A 27,444-nucleotide genomic window follows, 5' to 3' on the forward strand; every position below is an offset into this window, starting at 1 on the left:
AATTCTTTTGTTTCAAATATTGTAAGAAATCTAAAATCAAATATAGTAAATTAAGCGACATTGTTTGTTTTATTGAAATTAATACTTTTGAATCAATAGTTTAAAATAAAATAATATTTTTCAATTAAATCCTTATTTAAAATTAAATAACATATGTATTAATCAAATTAATAAGTTACCTTTTATTTAAACCTTGCTGAATAGCTTCAACTAATGAATGGCAATCTATAAGGTCAGATTTATTAAGATTTTCTAATTTTCGTTGCAAGGTACTTAGAACTGGTAGTAAATGAGAGCTCTGCTTTTCCGAAAAGATAAAGCTCTCATTGGATATCGCGCGTCGCGTCATCGCACTGGTCTGCAAGAGCCATAAGTTGATCAATCACATTCAAGCATTTTTACAACATAATAAGAATGCTAATTGGTCGATTTGCTTACGGCTTTACGGTTAAGATAAAAATTTTATCACGCACAATAGCAAGAATAATATCTTAAATAAATCAAAAAATTAGAAAAAAGTAACGATAAAAGTAACTGTTAAATTCGTTACTCGTTACCGAAAAATGTAACGAAGTTACTTTTTCCGTTACAAATAAAATTTGTAACGCCATTATCGTTACAGTTACCGAAAAAAAGTAACTGTAACGGTAACGGCGTTACAAGTAACGCGTTACTTCCCAACCCTGATTTTCATATATATAATTAAAATTTTATTAATAAAAATATAACTTTCTTACGTTATATTTTTTATTAAGTATACTTTATAAAATTAAATATATTTGTTTTTCTAATAAAATACAATTTTAAGAAATAGAACTTTATTAATCGTAAAAAATAAAAATTTTCTTTATTTGTACATTGAAAATTGCACATAAACACTCTAATGTTATCCAAAATTATACGTTTAATCGCATTAATCGCAGTAAATATCACAGTCTTGCATATTATACGGAAATCTATGACTAGTACGCATTGGCACGCAATAAATGCGCACTCAGTTTTTTGTATTTTCAATATCAAATACACGGAAAACTGAGTAAGTACGCACCAATACGCGCCATCAATGGGTGCGTTCAGGAGACACAATCGTTGAGTAGCAATCGAACATGATTGGTTCTTACTTCTAGAATCAACAAATCAACGTCGAGTGTTGACAAGCGATGCTCAACAGTTGTGTTTTCTGAACGCGCCCATCGTGTACTAAGTGCATCCAATAGAATTCACTACAGATATTGGGGGCACATTCAGCAGAACAAAAACTATTTAGTAACCATTTAGCAATCGAAATATGATTAACTCTTTCTTTTAGAGGCAACAAATCAATGTCGAGTATTGGCAAGATGATAATTGTATGTAAAAAATGATTTTGATATATAAAAGGAGCATCTCATTTACTATTGCCAGTAAAAGTATAAAATTCTCAAAAAATAGGCACTCGTTAATCTTGTTACATTACTGCTTACTGCCACGAGAGGCCAGTATAGTTTGCCGCTCCGAATTCTATGCGAAGTACGAGTGATGTAACTTGTTATAACCTGAAATTAAAAAATAAACCTTATTGTATTAAAATACATCGATATTCGACTGATAATACGATAAGTTATAGTGTGATTAATATTTATTTATATCGATTTATTTGTGTCGCGTCGATTTTCTATTTTGTACGATGACAATGAAGAATGAAAAGGTGGATGATGATGGAAAGAGAGATGGTAGTAAAGCAACCGCCGCGGATAATTCAACCAACAATGGTTTATGGGGATCTGATATGTATCCGGAAAGGAGAGGAGCTAAAAAAAGCCGTAGCTGGTTTAGGATGATGCTTGGATTCGAAGGACGAGAATCGATAGATAACATCAAATGCGAAGACAATGTTTATAAATGCATAAAAGATAGTACGATATCCCTTATCTATGCGCGAGGGTGAATAAAAAAAAGAGTAAACATATAAATTTTTTATTTTCATACTCTTACAAGTATAAAATCTGCTTTATTATTCAAAATATTATACATCAAGAATATGCGCTTTTTACACAGAGAAATTTAGTATTTGTATGTATTTAATATTCAGTAAATTTTTAAATAAATATAGAAGATGTAAATACATTTATTTCTTTTTACCAAAAAAATTTTAAATTTATTTTTTTGTGTCTTATTTTAATATTCTCTTGTAGGCCCCATAATAAAACTCATGTTGGGAGCACTGAAGAATTCTGGATGGTTTGTAGCTTATTATTGTATTTTATGTATATAAATCTATAATTATTTGTTTTATTGTAGTCAATAATCATTATTAATAAATGATATTTCAGTGAAATAGATATCCGGCGACATATCTCCTGCGAAGTATGCAATCCAGCTGTAACTGGTGGATATGATTCAGAATTAAATCAGGTAAATATATTTATTTTAGTTATTAAATAATATTTATATAGTTATTTAATTAAAATTTATTCTATATTATGTTTTTTGTTGATGTTTTGTTATCTTATTATGTCATATATATCACATTTTTCTTAAAATAAAATTTTAAAAGTTTATTATATATTATGTTACATACATGCTATAAAGAATAAAATTTATTTCCTTTGTAGGTAGTTGTTTGCCAAAACATGGTATATAGAAAAAATGTAGTTCGTGGTATTTTATTACATGAAATGATTCATATGTTTGATTATTGTCGTAATAAATTAGATATGAAAAATATCGATCACTTAGCCTGTACAGAAATCAGAGCAGCGAATATCGGTCATTGTAGTTTTATAAGTTCAATGCTACAAGGCAATTCGTCTTTTATTAATATAAAAGCAACGCATCAGGTAAATTGTTTTAAAAGAATGATTGTATTAGAAAAAAATGATAACATTTTTTTGGTATGTGCATGCTACTTTTAATTTAGAATATATGTTAATGTGTTATTTTTCCAGAATTGTGTCAAACAAAAAGCTAAGTTTTCAATAATGGCTGTGCATGAAGTATCAGCAGAGGTAGCAGAAGCAGCCATAGGAAGAGTGTTCACAAAATGCTACAATGATCTAGAACCAGTTGGCAGAAGAATTCGTAGAAATTCAGATGATATGCCAAGAGCATATGCAGAAGCACATTTGTATGGGTATGATGATTAAAATTTATAAATATTGTGTATGAGACACCTAAATTAGATAATTAGATTGGAAATATGTATATACACACATACATTGTCTGTTTGATAATATATTTACTGATGCTTATTAATACATCATTATTACATGACAAAAATTCTATTTTATTTACACTCATTATTAGTTTTTAACAAACTCTTAGTAAATTTTAGCAAAAATAGTTACTAAAATATACAAACACCATATTGCAAGTGCTTTTTAATATATTGGTGTGAATAAAAACTTAGGAATCTATAATAATCTCATTAATCTGTATACAGCTGCAATGATAGTTAAGTAAATAATAGCCACTGGAAATTTGATACAAATCATACCTTTGATATGAATGGTATAGATTTTATTTTAAGAATATTTGACAGGAATTGAGTATTTCTCTTATTCATTTGTATCTTATATATCGCATCAGATATCAAAACTGGAGTTGATTATAAAAATATTTCTAGTTACATAAATCTGCCAATTTCAAAGAAAAAGGACATTAGTATTATTTTTAAATTTTTTTATAATATCAAATTTTTCTTCTTGACTATATAATCGCCTTATAATTCAATCGCGAATTAATTACATATATATATATATATTAATTTGTAGTAATTGTTTATACTAACATTGCTTAGAGAATCTTCATTCATTTCAAGATTTCAAATACTGAAAACAAAACTAATTTCAGTGTGCAAAGTAAGACGGAAAAACATAAACGAAAAAAATTATATATTTGTTTTCTATTTGCTCTATATTCTCTATTTTCTTTCATCCTGTAAATTTTTATCACAAAACAGTGCTAAACAGACATGATTTTATTATACAATCGCGCGCGCGCACGTATAAAAAGTTTAATATAGATCCACACATGATCCAATCTTTCATGATTTGTGAACTAATCTGCAAGTATCTATAATCAAAATAAAAATATAATAATGATTGTATAGCACAGATTAAATAGTGCAGAAAATTACATTTTTTAATTATCTATTTAAAAGTCTGTAAAGAAATGAAAAGGAAGGTTGGCTTGTGCTGATGTATAATTTGTCCCAAAATCGGTGGAAAGAATATTGCTATTTCTTGCAAAGTTATAAGAATAAATCTACACACAAGAATATAATAACATTAATAGTTTTTAAGTTATAAAAGTATTTTTGAAAGCTTTTTGCGCGTACGAGCGTGACTAAGGTTCAAAAATGCAGATACATGTTTTGATTATTATTGTGAAGATTGTGAAAGGTAAACTTTGACAGAATTTTAATTTGGATTGAATATTTAGATATCAAATGATAAAGTTTAGAGAACTGTGGAAGATAATGGACTATTTCGACATTTTCACTAAAAAAAAAATTTGGCAAAAAATAACATTATGTATGGACTTCAATTTTGAAACACTCTGGATGCTGTTATCGATATCGTTATAAGAAATATATAACGAACACTTGTCCTCTATGTAAGCTATGTAAACATTTTTCTTTCACCATACATCCTTTTTTTGTTACCTTTAATGATTCTTTTTTAAAATGTCGTTACATGAAGTGTAACGATTTGTTGTGCTGTGTGTGTGTGTAGTTTCTTTTTATTATTATTATTTTTTATTTTTATTTGACGGAAATTGAACAACCCTAGACTCGACGTTAAAGCTAGTATCCTCGAAAATCTCCGCCAGGTCGAGGTATGTCATAACGGGGATTTCCATCGTAAGACACCTGTGCGCTGAAGCCGTGTTGCCAATCAGCGGTGTATCGCACGACTTGCGTTCTGCCGTCCGGAAGTTGCACTCTATATTCGCCACGAACGATATCACCGTCGCTAATAGCGTTGTGGGAATAATCGTTGCCGAAAGCGTCTTCCTTCACGGCGTAATTGAAATCGAAGGGCATGCCGGGTTCATGATGATGATGATGATCGTGCTATAGCGAGAGATATATCAGTTAAAGAATTAAATATGCACTCTGAGAGTAATCACAATATTTAAAATAATACCAATTCTTTCTTGAAGTCTTTCATACGACTGATTATATTTGTCAAACATTTAATCATTTTTCTTGAAAAGGTGTTTGGAAGGTATTTATTTCATGTGTACTTACAGCAGGCTCGATAGTATTCCCGTTAATACCGGTTCCTTGGCCATTATAGGTCGGATAGCCAGGTGTAGGAGTCGGTCTGGGTACGCTGTAGGTCGGCGTCGGCCTGGGTACGCCGTACGTCGACGTCGGCCTGGGCACGCCGTAGGTCGGCGTCGGCCTAGGCTCGAGGTAGGTCGGCGTCGGTCTGGGAACACTAGGCGTCGGTCTCGGCCCGGGGAAGGTCGGCGTCGGTCTCGGCCCAGGGAAGCTCGGCGTGGGTTTCGGAAATTGCACCGGGGGCTTGCTGTACGTGTAACCGCCCTTCGTCGGCTCTGGCGGCAGATATGTGTTGCGCCGCGTGCCCGGTGGGAGATCACCAATAACATTGGCCACCGTCACGCAGAGCACGGCCAGCTACACAGGAGAAGTCGGATTTGAATGAGAAACACGCTCTCCGAGCGAATGAAAACAGCACAGTCTTGAGTGTGATTTTAGAAATAAAATAATCCGTCCGATTTTAAATCGATATCAGTAATAAAGGAATTCGCGTCGATAAAATTAATGATTAAGCCGAAGGAACTTTCAATCGCGCGATATACATATCGATGAGAAGTTTTTCGTGATAAGACAAAAAGAGAGAAGAACGCCGGGATTGTTTTAAATCAAGCGTTACGACATTATCAGCTTCCCAGCAAACACAGATACATAACTGTAACATTGCCATAAGGAAACGGAATGTAACAAGTAATATAACGTATTTGTTACATGTAACATTCACGTTAGTTGTAATTTCCCACTCATATAAAATTGCAGTTATATAACAGGAATATAACATGTTACTAAAATGTTATATGATTGTTACAGTCATGTAATAGTTCATGCAAGTAGCAAATTGACGTCACAATGACAGTAAATTTTGGTCACAAAATGACCAATTAAAATCCTAAGTTAGGTCTCATGAGACTCGAAAATTACGTCAATGTGTCACATCCACGGGACATCATCTTTTGACGTTTGTTTGGCAGCAAAACTAAGACCAATTATAATAATAATATAACACATAATAATGTGATATATATTATAGGTAAATTTAAATAATTTAATTTATAAAATTAAAGATTTTATTTATATAAAAGTTAATTTATATTTTATATTTTAAGCAAATAATAACAAACGATTTTCACTTATTCGGATAGAAATTGTTTGAATAAATTAAAATCGGATATTATCTGTTCAATTTTCCAAATATCAGTTCAATATCTGAATTTCCTGATACGGGAATCGTATCAGAGATTGTATTGATAAAAATAATTACAATGTTATTAGCCGTATTTTGCAGGCTTTATATACGCTCATGACAAAAATTTAAATACGGGTATAGGTAACGAATAGCGGTAAGCAAATGAACTATAATCCCAATATTAGTTACAACAGGACTTTATTTGAACGATCATAGGATGTCTTCAAAATTACGTCTTTGGCTAATCTAAGAAATGAGGTCTTTTAAACGTCAATTATTAGTTGCCGACATTATAGACCAAAAATAAATGTCATTATGTCGTCTTTTAACGTCACTCTGTTACTTGGGCTGTTATATATAATATATTACTGCCGTGTTACATAGCAATTATATTCTAGTATTATATTGTATAAATAAAAGACACTTATATAATCTCAATATAAATTAGGTATAACAAATGTTACATTAAATGTTACTCCCATGTTACATAGCAGTTATATTCTGGTGTTATATTGCATAAATAAGAGACAGTTATATAATCCCAATATAAATTAGGCATAACAATTGTTACATTACATGTTATATAGCAATTATATTCTGTGTTTGCTGGGTTCATACTATGAGATTTCCAATCGTAAATAAATGGATATATTTTTTATCGCGGCTATTAAAGAGCGAGACACCTCTCTTACGCTATAATATGTGATCTTTTATTAATTTGAAGGACTTGGAGCGGCATTACATACTTAGTTGTACCATACGCGTGAGAGAAAGTCGTGTGAATTCTCCGAGATTTCAAAGATTATGAATTTATAATTTCGCAGAATAAATCATCATTCTCGTCGATCTATCTTTTTCTTAACACATTTATTACTCATATTATTATCATCAATTATCGTGCGTGCTACATTACTGCATTTATAAAAGATGTTGCCAAACATTGATAAAAAGAGCTTATTCTCGACATTCTTAAATCACAAATTTCATATTTCCCGAATAAATGGAAACGAAATCGAAATAATGCGTTACGCTTTCAAACGTGATAATATACACACATTCGAGTTATAAACATAGCTATTACTTATTTCGAGATGCAAGTTTATCGCGTCATTTGCAATATGAATGCGCAAGACGAAGACATGTTTTTATAATCGGAACATATGTCAGCAGTCGACATTTCGAGAAATCGTTCAGGTCCAGCCGTGTAACGAGAACGTATATGTAATAAGACGTCGCGATGTCGCAAACCTGATGACAGTTTAGTGCCATCAGCGTAGACGTGTATTGACATTCGGTGCATATAGATTCTATATCTTTGCAATTTTAATATGCATTGCACGTATATATTATCGCAGAATATTATAGAAATAGGTCAAAATAGTAGGTTTACACGACGGATTAATAGCCGGATACATAAATTTCCGTCGAGCCTCGATTCCATCGCAACATGCTCTATGTCTAATAGTAGAATCTTTTGTTTGAATTATACCCGGCATATCATCTCTGCGCAAACGGATGCTCCTCAACTTTCAAAGATCCGGTGTTGAATATCGCTATACAATTCTATGGGTGACATTTATGTCGCGAGTAAGCGCTTATCAGTTACAAATACGAGCCGTATCGCGAGTCGTATTATGAGCGTATAATTTTAATATAAATCAAACGCGTCTTCTGTTACCGCCGAGAGCTTGATATTTAGTACGTTAAGACATCGAGAAAATATTTTTTCCCTAGTGCAACATATCTGACGTCCGTAAGATCGTGCGTATTGTGACTTTTGATGAGATTGATGAAACTAATTATAGTCTGTGATGAAATGAAACATGTGTCGAATGAGTAAAATAATTCTCATCTATCGTCCCCAATACCTTCTTGTCAATATTATTACATGTTAGTTCACATAATAAATTGTTGAAAATTGAGATTATAAATTAAATGTAATTTTTTTTTTCTGCGATAATTTTTTTATACGTGCTAAAATCAATAACTATTATTAATGTAAAGATAAACGACATCTGAAATTTAATTCATATAATATTACTATCTAAAAGATTTATTAGAAAATCTTTTACGATTGTTTACGCGATGATTATAATACCGTAATTGTTTACTGGGCCAAGATAAATTATACAGTACGAACAGAGAAAAAGACAATAAAGCATAAGATAATATATTATATAATAATAATATATTTTTGTAAAATAATTATTAATTGATTTGCATATTTGTATTGCAATTGTTTAACGATATCAACCGATTACAGATTCGATTACAAATTTGTATTGTAAATTACATTTTATTACGAATTACAATATTCATTAAAAAGACATGCGCAATAAGCCAAGAGAGAAGCAGTAAAAAGAAGTTGAATGTTAATGTCAAGCGTTATAATATATCAATTTTTTTATTGTCTCTCTCGTGTATAAAATATATATGTATTTCAATTAATAATTTAGCGATTAAACTTATTGCTATAATTTTTTGATAAAACGGTAAGAAAACGTATAAATGCATGTATGAAGGGATGTTTGTCTGTGTGTGTTGAAAAAATTAAGAAACATATGTTCGCGCACCGTAATTTCGCATACGATAAGCGCCGCGGGATTCCTATCTTTTTTATCCGATGTAATAACAAACTGCGGTTGATACGCGCGATTTGTCGCCGCAATTAGCTCTCCCTCTCTCTCGATCACGCGGCGACGTGAAAGAAGAGCAGACCGAATCAATAAACGCGATGTATTACGCCAACGATGTTCTCTTTCTTTCTCTTTCTCTCTCCTTGGAAGAGAAGCAGCAGGCGAGCTGTGCTCTATTGCGACAGTAAAGACCTTTGTATTATGCTCTTAACCCTGTACTTCGAGAATGCAACGATCGCGCGATCGGCGCGAGAAAGGATGTGTATGTGTGTATTTATGCATTAAATATAAAATATAAATACGAGAGTGGAAAGGGAGTCTGTAATAAAATTGCGCCCGCGGCAATGCGAGGCTTCGCGACTTCGTTTCAGTAATCGATCGAAATGTGAAAAACTTACATACGGATTGATAAATGCGATTGCAAGCTCCTCTCGCTTTATTAATGGCGATGCGTCTACGATGCGACTACAGTGTCATCGCGCGTCCTTTAAATCATTCGCTGAATCCGCGATGCAACGCGTCGCGTGGGCGTGCACTGACGTTTATATTATACCTCGCGAGATGATATCATCGGCCATTGTTGTAATCGCTTTTCTTCATATTTAATAAGGCGAAATAATAAGAGACGCTTTAACGATGACAATCGGATTGCTTGATCTTCGATCAGCTTTTCAGATCCCGACTTTAATCCTTTCAGAAGCCAGTCTACATTTATCGATAAGAGAACAATCCCTCTTTCACAATTCACATCTGTCTCGAGACGATATGTGGGAAAAATTTGCGATATTCTTCGAGAAATACTTAGACAGGAATAGATATCCCCTTGAACGAAATTTGTTCGTCGAATCGTCAACGTGACTCTTCTTAGATGATGATCTCGCGCGACAGCTAGTTAGCTATCGGCATATCAAAACGTATTTTACAATCGATCATCGATTTGCCGCGGATAAGAGATTAATCAAGCGGGATGAATTAAGCAGGTGACAGCTGTAAGTGATTTATAACAAAGACGTTTTATCAACAGTCCGGGGGCTCTCCTTGGAGGATTGAGTCGTAATGGTTTTACAAACGACATAAAGGTCGCGCTGGGCAAAGGGGAAGAGTAATCTTGGCTAATCGACTACGCGAGGGATACGGCAAAAAGGATTCCTTCATAAACCTTGCGTATATCTATGGATATTTTTATCGATATTCGATCAAAGTTAATCGACAAACGATGGCCGCGGTAATTTATCATCAGAGAATTAAGAATCTAAATGTCTCGTGTGTATATCAATGAACTTGTATTATCATACTTAACCCATACAGCACTAAAGCTTGCAACAACATTGCTGCCATATTGCAATATTGCATATCGTAGTTTAATGTTGCAGAAATATTACAAAGACATTATTTTACAATATAACTTTAGTAATGTTACAGCAACATTCCAAAGAAAGTATTCGATAATCGCTAGATCATTCGTTTACCGCTATGCGGTAATTTTTAGTCACGATGATTATATAAAGTTTACAAAGAGCGACTAATAAGATTAAAGATATAATAACTATTTTTATTAGCTTAAATTGTATGATATAACCCCAACATAAGGGACTCAGACATTGGACTAAGAATTCTTTTAATAGTTTCCATTCTTATATAAAATCAAAAATTTGATAATAATTTTTTAACATGCAAAATACTTCAGATTTTAATAAATAAATTTTGAGATTATATGAAGACAAGAGAGATGCGAAAAAACTTGTATGCGTAAATCCACTACAATCTTTTTGCATATCTGAATATTTCGGATACAAAGAGATTGTGAATTTAGAAAATTGCAAATTGAGTTTTTTCTTATTTCTCTTAGATATTCTTTGTCACTGAAGGAGATCGAATGTGTATCGAAAAATTTACAATTTATAATTTCGTTATTATTATAATACAGAAAATCTATATACACACTAAATCCTGATTCTTATATGCCTAATTTCTTATCATTTTTTTCATATGTTAAAGATATTATGTCGATAAATATACATAAAGCATTATTGCATATATATTTTATATTGCTATGTTGCTGCAATATTATATTGCAATATTTCTGTAGGCGGACATTTTACTGTTGCTGCAATATCATAACAACGTTGCAACAACATTTCGTAATGTTTCTGCAATGTTGTTGCAATCTTGCGGTGCTGTATGGGAAGTAACGCTGCTTGCCTCTATTTCAAATATGCCGTTATTTTTATTAATCATTGAATTACCATCCACTTTTAATAGGCGATAAATTATCATAAACTGTCGTTTGTAATAATAATGGATGAAAGATGACTATAAACAATAAAGCAAAGGCTATACAAAAGCCTTTTAATAATTCATATTTCGATTCGTCGATTGATTCTCTTTCATCATGAGATTACTTGCAAAATTCTACTTATGCGATTTTTCAAACTAACGATATTTCTATTACTTAATTGCTAATACTGACGCGGAACACGTAGGCGGAAACGATGCCCTGATGCAATGCTTCACGCCTACTAAATAAATATCCGCACGCGGATTCGTCACGATATGAGAGAAGCTCGCAATTTCGCTTCTAACGAATGAATAATAGGCATAAGAAAAAGTACTTTGAATTTTATTATACGAAGGAAATTATTAGTTAGTTTGAATTATTATTATTATAATTATTCTTTTATCTCACACGTACCTGCAGATAATACATCTTACGGCCACACTAAGTGATGTAGGTCAACGTGCTGGAATCTCGCTAACTCGCGTACCCGTTAGCGGTGAAACAACAACCCTTCTAGGGGAGAATCAATGCGCACTGTGAAAAAGTTTTCGAAGTTAACACTCTATTGAGGAGAGGGATTTTTGCTACGCAAGGAGATGTATAAATCACGAGAGACGTTTTACGATCGTGAGTGAAAATAAATGCGCGATGGAAAAGGGCATATGCCGCGAGAACGTGGTGATTATTTTCACATTTACAATATATTATCCCGTCTTTTAAAGAATATACGTTTATATATATATATATATATATATATCCCGGTGAACTCTAAGCTGTTCACAAATATTATTTATATCGACATTGTTTTTAAGAGTATTAATTAGTATCCAATTTTTCTTTGCGACAACGAGCACATAGATATCATCCGACGAAATTCGATGACGTTCAAATGGTATCGGTGCTTTTCGAAAGCACATCAAACAGATGACTATGCGAATAATGAAAAGAATGTACACTGATCGAAAAATAAAAAAAAAAAATATCTCGATAATAGAAGAAGGATGCAATGTCGATCTCGTGATGATGCACCACCGAAAATGCCAAAATGAAATATCACCGGGGGCAGTTTCTCGCGGGATATTCACAGACGAAACGAGAGCGGCAGGATTATGTCAGCGCACGTGCGTACGTATATACGAACATGTATGACGATTGTCGTCGTTATTGTTGTTGTTGTTACACTCTCCGTCGCACGGCTGTGAATAAAGTCGGTATGTAACTGCCCGGCATGCCGGCACGTTGGGTTTATATAGCATGGATCTCTAATAAGATGATTCTTGAACGGTGTTGGGACCCCGGTGTAGGGGGCGAGTAGAGGGGCCCCGTCACACGGAGGGGCCGACTCCCTTGCTGTGTCTTACCTTGCCTTGCCTTACCTTGCCTCATCATTGCGCCTTACCTTGCCTTACAGCCTATCGCCGGAGGGTAAAGCGCACGCCTGCGAGAGATTCTCTCGTGTTAGGTCGCGGACGACGCGATACGAGGGTGTGTATCTCTGAAAGAAAAAAAGAAAAGTTTTTCTCACACACGCGACAAATTGTTATTTGACAATATATTGAAATATCATTCTAATACGATTAATTAGAATACAGATTTTTATACACGTCGTAGTTTTTTATTCGTAATGATTATTTCTTAACTAACGCACTATCTTGAATCATATTTCTTATTAAAATACAGACATGCGATAGAGTCAGATAAGAAATTATGTCTCACTACTCGTCACAATAATAATTATTTATATTATATTTGATATTAAATTAAATTTTTTTTTTATTTTTATTATATTTAATAAATATCTTTTTGATTAAAATCGCAAAATCGATGCAATATCGGTGAATTAAAATTTTGATATGCTGAATGTAGAAAAATATACCCCATCGCGTCAATCTTACGATCGTTTTATTTTTGTTGTCGCAAACATATTATTACGAATAAAAATCATTTTTCTTTATCGTCGAAATATGAGATTGTCATTGATAATATAATGATTACGAATTCCGGATTTCGCGATTGGAATTTTCTAACGAACGGCTTAGGATTCGTTTGATGCCTGTCGGTTATTTAGCATTTGAAGTTGCTAAACCAAGATCGAGAGATTCAACGTCGTAGTTGATCTGTACTAGTGAATGGCGATCTTCGTCCAGTTATCTGTGAACGAGGATGAAAGAGACGGCACTCAATGCAACACTCGATGCTGCACAACGGCGTTTGATCTACGGTTTTCTAATACGATCGTCCGCATAATCGATGGTGTAATGTGAGACTTCGAATTCGCCGAGTCCATCTTTCATGCCTCTCCCATGACGCGTTTAACCCCTATATAATTCTTCCACAAACCAGGAGAGAAAGATTCTCGCACGATATTCAATCGCCGTAAAATTGCTTCCTCGTACTTTGATAAATTTCGATATCGTTCTCGCCTATTCGTTGGAGCACAATAATTTGATTATGTAAACGTGACGAAGAAAAGTTAATTAACTTATTAACGCTAATTGCAGTTGAAGATTATAACGAATTTTGCACAATTACAATAACTGATTGTACAATATCTTACTTGTTTAATAACATTGTCGTGATATTTTCTACATTTACATTCATGTATGTGATATTACCCATACAGCACCGCAAAATTGCAATAACATTGCAGCAACATTTTTCTGCAAGATTGCAACATTGCAGAAACATTGCGAAATGTTGCTGCAACATTGTTATGATATTGCAGCAACAGTAAAATGTCCGCCTACAGAAATATTGCAATATAATATTGCAGCAACATAGCAATATACAATAATATATATGCAATAATGCTTTATGTATATTTATCGACATAATATCCTTAACATATGAAAAAAATAATAAGAAATTAGGCCTATAAGAGTCAGGATCTAGCGTGTATATAGTTTTTCTGTATTATAATAACGAAATTATAAAATGTAAATTTTTCAGTACACATTCGATTTCCTTCAGTGACAGAGAATATCTAAGAGAAATAAGAAAAAACTCAATTTGCAATTGTGTAAATTCACAATTTCTTTGTATCCGAAATATTCAGATATCCGGATGCAAAAAGATTGTGGTGAATTTACGCATACAACGAGTTTTTTCACATCTCTCTTGTCTTTATATAATCTCAAAATTTATTTATTAAAATCTGAAGTATCTTTTTTACATATTAGAAAATTATTATCAAATTTTTGATTTTATATAAGAATGGAAACTATTAAAAGAATTCTTAGTCCAATGTCTGAGCCCCTGTATTAGGGTCATATCATACGACTTAAATTAACAAAAATAGTTATTATATCTTTTTATATCTTATTAATCGCTCTTTGTAAACTTTGTATAATCATCATGATTAAAAATTAAATGCGGAATAGATAGCGCAACATGCACCGCATAGTGGTAAACGAATGAACTAGCGATTATTGAATACTTTTTTTGTAATATTTTCGGAATGTTGCTGTAACATTGCTAAAGTTATATCGTAAAATAATGTCTTTGCAATATTTCTGCAACATTAAACTGCAATATGCAATCTTACAATGTTGCAGCAATGTTGTTGCAAGCTTCAGTGCTGTATGGGTAAATATACCTGTAATTTTAAAACGTGCGATAGAGATTCACACGTATGTGTCTATATATACACACAATTGATGTAACTCTGAAATAACTCTATGGAATGTCGAACTCTGGCGAGAAAGTGAGTCTATTAGCTTCAGGATGATATCGAATGTATCATAAGGAAGACGTTCTCTCTTCCTTGATTTCCTTTAATTGATTATGGCCAGTAATAACTCGTCGATGAAAAATGGAAAATGCGCGTATGAATCATGAGAAATATTGTGCGATTCGATCTGCAGTTGCTTCGCGCGCGGATAAATCATGACCTGAGTACGCTTATTATTTATTTCTTCATTTCCGTTTCTTGTCAATCTTACATGGCGCGGAATATTTTTATTCCTTAATTCACGTAAGAATATCTTCATAATTTTTTATCGCTTCTGCATTCCTTGCGCGAAATTTCCTTAAACACATATTCAGATTCTATTAATTATTTGCTATTGAATTAATCACTGAATAAAGCAAGATTTACGTAGCAAACATACACATATAATATATTTATTTAAAGAAATTCATCCTCTCTCATTTTTAAATCTATATTTTAATTGCCAAAGAAAAAAATAAAAAGAACTTTAAAAATATTCTTGGAAACCTCAGAAATCTTCTATTTAATAATCAATTATTAGATTCGATAAACGGCATATAAAATGTCGATGTTAGTTGTTAGTATTATATGTAATAAGACGTTTTTGGGACATTTTTAATAAGCCATTGGATAATTTATCGTTTCGCAATTCCTTTTCCGTCTTTATAACGGAAATGCTCCAATCATTAAAATCAAAACGGAAAATTGATAAGATACCTTTTCCATTTGAATTACACATGTCTCAAAAAATCAACTATTTCTTTAATTTTGTGAATGTGGGTGGAAATAATCATTGCTTTATGTTTCCTGAAAACTTATCTTTTCGCACCACGTAAAATTGATTTGAATTACATTTTTTCGCACGCGAGATGGAAAATGTTATTCAATTTTTTTGCTTGTGTTATGCTATTCTTCCAATGGATTACGCACCAATACATATTTTCACATAAAATTTACTGCGCGATAAAGAAGACATGTATATTGAGAATACGCATCATGCCATAGAAAACGTTTCAACTTGTGCAATATAATTATCCTGCATTTTGCATCGCGCCTTTTTCCTCGCGCTGAGAATCGACTTTAAAGTGACTCGTATCAACTGACATGGGCGTTGTAGCATCGTGAAATATTAGACACTAAGAGTGCTTCGTAGATGCAAATCCGTTCTCTGCGTGGGATTTTTCTTGATGAGGTGCTAGGGGGAAACAGAAGTGATTGCTTATATAAAGATGATATAATTATATAATGATAAAATGTCTGTGGGAAAATTCTCTAGAAGTCTTTTTTACGTATTATTTTATATTCGAAAATATTTCAATATAATTGTATCATGCTCTCTGGTATTTAAAAAAAAAAAATTAGTATATGATAATTTTTGGGAGGGGAGTTGGAAGATGGAAGATTAAATATGAATTTAAATATGTAATAAAAATATTATATTATAAAAAAATTTATTCAAAAAATTAAAGAAGAGATTCAATAATAATTAATAAAAATAAATTTTAAAATTAATCGATATATCTTTCTCATCACAAGGATTACTAAGAGAATGTCAACTTATTATCTTATGTATTACATGACTTCCCTCGATGATGATTTATTCGCTTAAAAATTTTCATAAACACATACACTTCTCTTCCATATTTATATTTGTAGAAAATTAAGATTTCTACTTGCAATCTCGTTTGACACCTATCTAACATTATAAATTAATACCATATGTTCAAGCATGTTATTATCTGTTATTAACGAGTAAATGTATGCTATCTCAATTTGATAATAATGAGTGCTCCTTTGCGAGATCGATATCGCACTTTCCTCTTCCTCCAGCGAAATGGAAAATGCAAATGCGTGAAGATAAGAGAAAATAATAATTCTCTTTAAGGCTTAAGAACTTCTTTGAGAAAACGACCGTGACGCGAATTGCAGAAAATCGTACGCAAAATCTTTTATCCAGGCAATCGTCGCTAGACGCAAGTGGAGGACGCAAGCGCGCTTCATCGAGATCTATTTTTATATGGGATTTGCATCTTTGAGTTCGCAAAGCGAGCGGTCGGAGAAAGGCACACATGATTGTTCGACGAACGATCCTCATTGTGCCCAGCCTCGCTCATTCCTAGATCGCTCAACACGCATCCAGCAAGAGCAGGTCAGGGCAGGATTACTCTGATCCTTCCCCTTTGTGGTTGAGCGCGGCGCGATTAATTAAAACGAGCATCCGTGCACCTGTTGTCGATGGGACAGGAGAGAGAAATCGCGGTTTAGGTGTCCACGATAAAGAGAGTATATAGCCTAAACGGTGGTTACGCGCGCATAACATATTACGCGCGTTTTTTAATAGCGAATTTTTATTGCTCATTAAATAGTGACAAGAGGGAGACGCATCGAGAATTCCTCGATTTGCATTATACGTAATATTGCGCAATAAATTCCTGCGGGTTACTCAATTCGTATTATGTATCTAATTGTTGGAATAACTGAGTAAAATATATCGTTTATATTATTGTCCAGAATAAGATATATCGAATCACCTGATACTCTAAATCCTTATTTAATAATAATATGGATTCGATAAACAAAAGAAGACAACGTGCAGTTCTAGAAACGCTTAAATTCGCAATTGAGATACATCGTTGCGCTTGGAAGAAAGAGATGCTGCTCGAATAGGATCGATCGTATCCTCGTTGCGAAATGCGCATCGCATCGCTGGAATGCAGTTGCACGAATTATCCGATAATTATGCGAGTCGCCCACTTATCTCTGCGGAGATTTACGTGTGACTCGCGAGGATCGAGGAACGTTTGCGACGCGTTTATCCGTTCATCGTTTCATCTCTTCCTCATCGCGTCCTCGCCGTTCTTTTTTTTTTTTTCAAGAGGCTACTTTCGGTGCCTTCTCCAGGCAAAGAAGAATAATCCGCGGAACAAAGAGCGGCGCGTTCCCGAAAAAGGTCAATGAAACGACAGAAGTCGCAGGCCTTGCGCGGACAGTTTTGATCGCCGGAGAATAAAACGAGAGTTCCGTGATACATCGAGGACGTCTCTTGCTCGACAAATAGCCTTCTCTTAGCGCTGAAACGCGCTTTAAAGATCAAGGTTCGTCGAATTAGATCCCCCGGCCGAAGTGCGTGACATTAACGCCTAGCTTCTGGATCGAACGGTGCTCTCCTTGAACAGAGGGATGGCATTCCTTCCTTCACGATATACTCGTCACATCTAGTACTTGCGTTCTCCCCTCTCTCTTTCGTATTGTATTGTTCGAAGACATTCATGTGCCATTTCGTTCTCCCCGATCTTAAGATCCGAGCTCCAAGATCGCGCTTGCCGGTCGTGAGTTACACGAGCCGCAACTTCGTAGCAATTTTCATACATACGTATACAGATACATTTCTAGCGAACTTTGTCAGAGGTACACGTTTTGATTAATTACAATTACTAATGTCATTGAAGAAAGACCGATTTAAAAAATATTACTCAATAGCTATTTATTCTCATAAAAGAATAAATATCTGCACTTTTCTAAGCGGAGAAGCATTGTGAGGTGATTTCCCATACAGCACAGAACATTGCAGCAATATTGCAGCAACATTGCAACATTGCCGCAATATTGCTACAATGTTGCAATATTGTTGCAATGTTGCTGCAATGTTCTGTGCTGTATGGGTTGTTTATCTATTTTTATTCTCTTTCTCTCTCTCTACTTATTAATTTTTTATATTTATGAAAAACTAAACTATATTTACAACTATCTCCCATTTTCCGTATCTCTAGATATTTTTGTGTCTAGAAAGACCGTTTATGAGTTTTTGGATCTTCTCAGTTGAATTACAATCTTGATCCGTCGCTTACTTCTTTGAAATTCTCGCGACCTCGAAGTCTCGGTCACGGAGTCCCGGCGAGACTCTCGGTTACGGTAACTCTCTCGCTCGGGTTGATCCAAATCCTAGGAAAAAAAAAAAAATGCATTTCAGAACGTATTGCGCTATAAGTGAGAAACTGCCGTACCACCTAGACGGCACATTCGACGCCGAGCGCGCTTATTATCGCGTGACGTAAGAAGTGAGCGTAGTTGGAGGCCACCATCCTTTTTTCACTGTAGCGATGCCCAACGTGAATCACGGGAGGATGCTGGATCATATATCTCACACATAGATGAAACAAAAGAGATTAGAGAGGAGGGGAATTTCATATATTTCGTATAATTAATAATTAAAGATTTTATTTCTCAATATTTTCTCTGTTTATCGTCTAGCTTTTTTAATGTCCACTTTAGAGACGACTTATAATTTGCTTACGGAATTTTAGTTATAATTTTGTGCAAATGGCGATCGATTTTTACTCGTAGATCAGCTCGGCGACAAAACGGGAGGACTTGCCCGCTTCGCGAGGGCTTCCTTCTTTGATGTCGAGAGATATTTTCGCGTTAGAAGGAGGAAGAGGCCAAGTGGAACGTAGAATTCGCACGAATTCAATGGAAGGTTACGGATACCTCGAGATCTCCTTGTCTCGAAACCGCGTGTCATACTTAAACCGCCGCATCTCGGCGATGCCTTTGTCCGTTGCGCGCACGCGAATCTAAGTAAGCATTCCCTCGGTCGCGATGAAAGTGAAAACTCCTCGCTCTGCTCGCGAGAGATGACCTACTGCTTACCAAGAATCTGGGTGCATCGTGGCATTATATGTATGTATTCGCAGGACTCCCCGTTGCGCTTCAAGAAAAATGGACCATCAAATTGGCGGTCCTTCACTTTCGATCATTTTCTCGATCGCATAACCGTCCAGAGTTTTTGAGGTATAAATGAATCAATATGCGACTGACCAGGATACGTAGAAATCCGCTCGCGCGAAAGTCTCCGTAAATTTACACACTATCTTCATTTAAAATGAAGAATTCTTTACATAATGTAGGATTCCTTCCTTATCCTCGACAATTCTATATTAAGAGAAGAATTAAAATATTAAAGTCTCATATTCTTCCTCAAGTCTGCACTTCATCTTTCGCAATTTCTCCTCGCTGTACGAGGACGTAATCGTACTTTACAAAACTATCGAATCAGCGCACGCTCGATTACCTCATCTTCAACTTGCAATTATGCCATTATGACCGCTGCTTCACACGCGTACTTCTAGAATTAGCTTCTGAATGAGCACCTGCTGAGTGTACATCCATGTCTCGCTTGCTGTTCACGTGCGCGCGTGCCTTTTGAAATCCCCTCTTCCTCTCCCCAAACACGCTGCTTGACATCATTCCTGAAGAATGTAATACACTTTTACCGGTCGTTACGGAAGAAAATTAACTTTCTCATGAATTACTCGAGGATACCGCAACTCCTCGAAACGTTCGGTGTGAGATGCAACAATTGAGGTATTGATAGTTCGGCATAATTTTGCATAAGTCGTAACGAAGTATCTCCTGTCGACATTTCAGATGTCATTAAATTGTTAGACAACTTTACAGACATGCCTCTCTCGATTATTTCTCGATTTTCCTTCAGTCGAAAAGATCGAATTTAAAAAAATGATCGAATTGAATAATTAAATTAAATAATTATTTCTCTGCTACATATTCCCTTAATCAGTTCTGGCGAAGGACACGTATGAGGTCGTATGACAAATGGCGAGAAGCGCGAAATATTCGCATGAACGGGGCCCGTTTGATTTCTTCAAGAGAAATTAGTCACACGATCGGTCGCGCGACATGCGGCCTTAATGATGATCCTTCTTTTTCCGGCAAAACGCGACAATAGCAGCAGCAGCAGCGATTTTGATGTATTTGCGGGTACATTTGTGGGTACCTTTCCCAGGGTCACAGCGAGATCAAGGCAGGGTTGGGAAAGTTACTTTATAAAAGTAACTCGTTACCGTTACCGTTATTTTTTCTAAAAAGTAACTCGTTACCGTTACTCGTTACTAATTTTAAAAAGTAACTCGTTACCGTTACAGTTACTAAAAAGTAACGAGTCGTTACAATTTCCGTTACTTTTTTACAATACAAACTAATAAATTATTTTGCATAAGAAAAACTTTTAAAAAATTGTAAGCAAGATTTTATTCAAGGTTTATTACAAAATAAATGATTAAATTTTATCGAAATTCTTTATTAATTTTTAATAAAATTTGTTGCTCCATAGTATCATCATTTAAATGCCCTCTGTGTGGTGTTAATACAGAGCCACCGATGCTAAACATTCTTTCTACAGATGCACTGCTTGGTAGAGCTGTATTATATTTAATAAAAAGTTTTTTAAGTTTTGGATAGTCGTTTAACATTTCTATATTACAATTATTTGATTTTAAAAACCGTTGCAATTCTTCTTGTTCAGATTCATTTTGCACCGTTTTTTGCTCAAAAATGAAAAAATCATCGTGATCGTCAGATTTTCCAGCTTTTGAAGAATGTTCAGTTGATCGGATTCCGAATAAATCCTCCAAGTAATTTTCAGCACCTTTTCTTTTTTCTCCGGTTAACCAGTTTAACTTAAATTTTGGATGTAAACATGCTACTATTATTAATTCTTTTGTTTCAAATATTGTAAGAAATCTAAAATCAAATATAGTAAATTAAGCGACATTGTTTGTTTTATTGAAATTAATACTTTTAAATCAATAGTTTAAAATAAAATAATATTTTTCAATTAAATCCTTATTTAAAATTAAATAACATATGTATTAATCAAATTAATAAGTTACCTTTTATTTAAACCTTGCTGAATAGCTTCAACTAATGAATGGCAATCTATAAGGTCAGATTTATTGAGATTTTCTAATTTTCGTTGCAAGGTACTTAGAACTGGTAGTAAATGAGAGCTCTACTTTTCCGAAAAGATAAAGCTCTCATTGGATATCGCGCCTCGCGTCATCGCACTGGTCTGCAAGAGCCATAAGTTGATCAATCACATTCAAGCATTTTTACAACATAATAAGAATGCTAATTGGTCGATTTGCTTACGGCTTTACGGTTAAGATAAAAATTTTATCACGAACAATAGCAAGAATAATATCTTAAATAAATCAAAAAATTTGAAAAAAAGTAACGATAAAAGTAACTGTTAAATTCGTTACCGAAAAATGTAACAAAGTTACTTTTTCCGTTACAAATAAAATTTGTAACGCCATTACCGTTACAGTTACCGAAAAAAAGTAACTGTAACGGTAACGGCGTTACAAGTAACGCGTTACTTCCCAACCCTGGATCAAGGTCTGCATGCGCATGAAAAACGACGAGGATGAGCATCAGCTTCAGCTCGCGACCGTAATTTTTTATTCGGAATTCGGGACCGATTGATTACAGTATTTTACATTGATCCTTTGCCTGAAAAATCGGATATTACAACGACAGCGTGATATACTGTAATATTTAACACGGAAAGCTTGAAATTATTTATTAAATAACGTGAGAAAGAGAGAGAGACGGGGTGTTGTAAATGTTTTTCATTATATATATATAGATATTTTGCAAATAAATTTTACATTTAATTTTCAAGTAAATTCGAAAAAAATAATAAAAAGTTGGGTGTTAAAATTTTGATTCTTTATCATAGCGTGTTTACAATTTCGTAGAGATTATTTTTTATACGAGACAAGATACACGCGTACGTTGTGTTCTCTCTCTCTCTCTCTCTCTCATTATACTTTTGTTTAAATTTATTACGGCTGTGCAATCATAGCAATTGGCATCGTTACAAATGAGATCCCGTTATCTCACGATCGCATGCAATCATACAAGCATCCTGAGAGATGCATAAAGCCTGAGAAACGCATATTAAACGACTTTATATTTATTCATGCGCTATGTATTATATTTACATAGTTTACCTTTCGAGCTTACAATAGGGCAGACTGGATGAGTATCGGACTGATACTCATCCTGATACTATCAGTAAATATGAAACGTATCAATAACTTAGCTGATTTAATCGATCTCCATCCTATTCATTTTACGATTTATTTATCCAACAATTAGAGAATTATAATAATTAGAGAATTATAAGGATGATAGGAACACGCTCAAAACAAGTTCTGAAATTCCAACGTAACATGCGATTACAAAATTCGATTGTTTTCCACGCGAACGGGTAAAATTTAAGTCTTTGAGCGCAATGCAATCAATAATTGTGAGAGATCTGATCTCGTCATACATTGAATCGTGATGGGATACTTATGTTAGACGGAATACGGGCATAATTTATCATCTGACAATGCGAGACAAAGTAGCGTACCGTAACATGGGAAGGATATACATCGTGTATATGAAACCGAACGCGAAATATCAAATTGTTCCCATCGCCCTGTGACGAAATGCGAGGGAGTGCGGAAGGAGAGCGACGAAAGAGGAGGAGAAGGCTCTTTCATATCGCGGACGGACAAAGAACATAGCGAGACATCCGGCGAATTTCGACGAGATTGCATCTTGCTATTAATACACACGCCGATTGCACTGACGATATGCACACGACGGTTGCAAAATCTACTACTGTCCCAAACGCTAAACGACCGTAACTATAACTATTAGCACTGCGCCGTCCTCGATCCATACGTAACGATTCAGCGAAGCGTGTAATTCGAAACAAACCGATCTTAAACAGATCTTTAAAGGGTGTGAAAATAAGATGTAATGAAAATAAATAAAATAAATAAATGAAATTTAAAATAAGAAGTAAATTAAATCTCGATTATTTTAATATTGCGATTCTCAATCCATATATGATTCATTGATTCTATAAAAATAAAGTTAATTACAAAATATATAAGAATCATATATTAATTAGAAAAGAAATTGTATCGTAAATATGTAAAAGAAATCTAAAATCTTTTAATTGAAAAATTCGATATACCCCATACAGCACTAAAGCTTGCAACAACATTGCTGCAATATTGCAATATTGCATATTGTAGTTTAATGATGCAGAAATATTACAAAGACATTATTTTACAATATAACTTTAGTAATATTGCAGCAACATTCCAAAAATATTCCAAAGAAAGTATTCGATAATCGCTAGTTCATTCGTTTACCGCTATGCGGCGCATATTGCGCTATCTATTCCGCATTTAATTTTTAGTCACGATGATTATCCACCACGATCTTTTTGCATATCTGAATATTTCGGATACAAAGAGATTGTGAATTTAGAAAATTGTACAAATTGAGTTTTTTCTTATTTCTCTTAAATATTCTTTGTCACTGAAGGAAGTCGAATGTGTACCGAAAAATGTGCAATTTATAATTTCGTTATTATTATAATATAGAAAATCTATATACACACTAAATCCTGATTCTTATATGCCTAATTTCTTATTATTTTTTTCATATGTTAAAGATATTATGTCGATAAATATACATAAAGCATTATTGCATATATATTATATTGCTATGTTGTTGCGATATTATATTGCAATATTTCTGTAGGCGGACATTTTACTGTTGCTGCAATATCATAACAATGTTGCAGCAACATTTCGTAATGTTTCTGCAATGTTGCAATCTTGCAGAAAAATGTTGCTGCAATGTTGTTGCAATCTTGCGGTGCCGTATGGGCGCTTTTAAATTTTACAATATGCACATATATTGCTTGTATTGAAGAGGATCTTTCGAAAAGGAGGATAATACGGATTGCGTGATCCGGAATTAAGCCGGGGATATAAATTGCCATGTGGCGCTAGTTTAATGAGGAATATTTCTCCTTAATATTGATTGAGATTACAATCTGTATCCGCGCAAATAGGTTGGACAATTGCGGGTTACCGGTCGACCTTTCTCGCCGCGGACGTTTCGAACTTTTCATTAAACATTACGCTTAGGATTAATACTTGAACATAACTCATCGATGCGCGTCAATGACGGCCGATATTAGCCGATGTCGAGGAGAGAGAATTTTATCGAGGAACGCGCGGTAAAGGGAGACGGTGAAGATGTTCGCGCGAAGGATCGCGACCGACATTACTTCGACTTACACGTACGGGACATACACACACACACGCTAATATAACACTGACGATTCGACCTGCACCGTAATTAGCTCGTTGTAGCACATATCGGAACGTTACGCCACGAAATCGCGCGAATTTCTGATTTATGATACAATGGGAAATGTGAACGCAAAGAAGATTATTGGAAGTGTTTTTCCAAACGATGCGGACGCATTAAGTACGATGTTCTCATCCCGTAGATGAGTATTTCTAACAAACTGAATTTAACATTTTACGAAAGGATTTTGCAGAATCGAACATATCGAGAGTACATTGTATCTCTATTAAAGTAAAATTATAAAAAGCAAAATTTTTCCATGATCCTGTCATCCTGTATACTTTCAAAAATCTATATTCGGAGAAGTTATTTCATTATTGTAATTATTTTTTCCTTTATCATAATTACATTTTTTGTCTTTTTTTTATATCAAAGATAATTTTTTAACGCAACCGTGATTGTTCATATCTTTATAATATATTTACTGTTGCATAACTTTTATCCTCGATTACGTGCACAATTGCGTTACATCAATAGCTTTTATACATCATAAAAATATTCGCAATATATATTAGTCTGTATTGATGTTAAAGGGCAAGAGATATTCGCGCATTAACACGTGCCGCAGACGTCCGAAAATTAAATTTCGCACAGGTGCTAGTGTCATGACCGAGAGATTTAATGAAATTTCGGTTGAGAAACTCTAATATCCGTTAGCTGCTTCTGGTATCACATATTATCCAAATGGCTATTCGTTAAGTACATACTCGCATAGCAATTTACTACTCCGTGCACTTCGTTTGAATTTATGACTTCTGTAGATCGTAAATATTGTGTCATTATGCGAGAGAAGGTAGCTAATAAAAGATAGATTTAACATCGCGTTAGTGTTATTGTATTCACGATTAATAAATTATATTATATATATTATATATATATATATATATATATATTTATATACATAAAATAATTTTATTTAAAAAAACATTGATCATTGATTCATAAATCTCGATTTTTAGCTAAGAGATAAAATTATGCTAACTTTTCGTTAAAAGTACGGATTAACGGAAGGTATACGTCTGAATTTTTTGTAACATGCCATTCAATATATACCCGTATATCTCGTTTGCGGAACTAACATAATATTATATACATATTTCAAGTTGTCGTCGTAAGCATACAAACTATTCCTATGAAGAATTAATCGCGCATGTTGTCTCGGTCATGACCGTAATTTAAATCTGAAGACCTTCGTTACGACATATCTGAAAACGACCTGTTATAGAGATATCACTGATTGTGACAGATCTTTAATGCAATCCTTCTGTTGAGAAGCTATCGTCTTTCTCAATAGCATCATGTATGAGGAAACACCCCAAGAAGAGGGTCCGGCTAACGAGTTTTAGACATCTTCGTCAGAAGACCATTGTGTTTAGACCGCTAGAAAACCCAGATGTTAGAGTGCCGTTTAGAGATGATCGACAGAGATGATCAAGATAAGGAAAGAAAAACTCGGATTTTTTGTTTACGAAAGATCACCACACTCTTATACTGATAGAAAAAAATAATTATACAAATATTTATAAAACAATTTAGGGAGCCTGCACGCACAACCCCAGTCATTTGTCGCGATAAATCTATCACCGAGTAGTTGTTGAGTAACGCATTTGTATAGGTTTATTTACTGTCGATATCTTAGGACGACATTGACATGCGTCAAGTGTGGTCGTCGCGGACCCCAAAAGGTTCCAGGAATATTATTCATTATATATACGGTTATCGTTGTACTTGAAACGAGAATGTACATTCGCATAACGTTGAATCGTCAATTTCGACTTCGCATATCCGATAAAATTATTTATTTTTATCCTACAAGACGAGGACTGTCGAAACACGCAATAGTGTTTGAATAATGACTCTCTTTTCTCATACCCTTGTTAATTATTCTGGCCTATCTAAAATCCTTCATCTGTAAGATCACTCCAGCAGCTGTCTCTAAGTGCACATATATGTATATGTAAGAGGAGGATGTAATTTGATCTTTGTAAGATGCGGATGAGCCAGGCTCGCTGTACGAGCACAGAATAGTAAATGCATTTACCTGAATCGTGTGCCTGCAACGCGAGACCTTATATGTAGCTACATATTGCTGCCGAAGCGCATATAGAATATACATATAGAAGGTATCTATCTGTATGCCCTGGCGAACGCTCGATTACGTACTCCGGTACTCTTATGCAAATCGTTCGGGGCAGGAGCATGCTGTGTGGAATGACGAGCGACTGGGTAAGGTCACCGAAGAGGAAGGTTAGAACATGGACTTAATCCCCTCTTTTGTACTGACGATGGCAATCCCCGATAATGACGCGACCATCCCGGTTCAACCCTTAACGATCGACGCAG

General features: G+C 34.3%; 2 protein-coding genes across 2 annotated transcripts; one reads left to right on the top strand and one right to left on the bottom strand.

Annotated features, from left to right (window-relative positions):
* The first annotated feature begins 1,460 nt into the window (after positions 1-1,460).
* Positions 1,461-4,582, top strand: LOC138933388 (mitochondrial inner membrane protease ATP23 homolog). Its single transcript, XM_070296052.1, has 6 exons — positions 1,461-1,895; positions 2,175-2,220; positions 2,313-2,394; positions 2,595-2,819; positions 2,928-3,112; positions 4,423-4,582. The coding sequence occupies exons 1-6, from the start codon at positions 1,667-1,669 to the stop codon at positions 4,565-4,567; spliced, it is 912 nt and encodes a 303-aa protein (XP_070152153.1). The 5' UTR covers positions 1,461-1,666; the 3' UTR covers positions 4,568-4,582.
* Positions 3,540-12,636, bottom strand: LOC138933389 (pro-resilin). Its single transcript, XM_070296053.1, has 4 exons — positions 12,508-12,636; positions 11,781-11,900; positions 5,234-5,626; positions 3,540-5,056 (listed from the first exon to the last, which is right to left on the bottom strand). Exons 2-4 carry the CDS (start codon positions 11,793-11,795, stop codon positions 4,787-4,789), a joined length of 678 nt encoding a protein of 225 aa, XP_070152154.1. The 5' UTR covers positions 11,796-11,900; positions 12,508-12,636; the 3' UTR covers positions 3,540-4,786.
* Positions 12,637-27,444: the final 14,808 nt, after the last annotated feature.

Source organism: Polyergus mexicanus, unplaced genomic scaffold (genome assembly GCF_030449975.1).
Source record: "Polyergus mexicanus isolate NDT 795.1 unplaced genomic scaffold, iyPolMexi1.0 SCAF_5, whole genome shotgun sequence".
Taxonomy (NCBI): Eukaryota; Metazoa; Arthropoda; class Insecta; order Hymenoptera; family Formicidae; genus Polyergus; species Polyergus mexicanus.

Excerpts from the sequence above, each read along its gene's own strand:
- LOC138933388 (XM_070296052.1), top strand. The coding sequence starts at position 1,667 with ATGACAATGAAGAATGAAAAGGTGGATGATGATGGAAAGAGAGATGGT. Across the intron at positions 2,395-2,594 it reads ATGATTCAGAATTAAATCAG|GTAGTTGTTTGCCAAAACAT; the intron begins GTAAATATATTT and ends TTTCCTTTGTAG. Across the intron at positions 3,113-4,422 it reads GCAGAAGCACATTTGTATGG|ATATCAAATGATAAAGTTTA; the intron begins GTATGATGATTA and ends TTGAATATTTAG.
- LOC138933389 (XM_070296053.1), bottom strand. Across the intron at positions 5,057-5,233 it reads GGAATACTATCGAGCCTGCT|CACGATCATCATCATCATCA; the intron begins GTAAGTACACAT and ends CTCTCGCTATAG.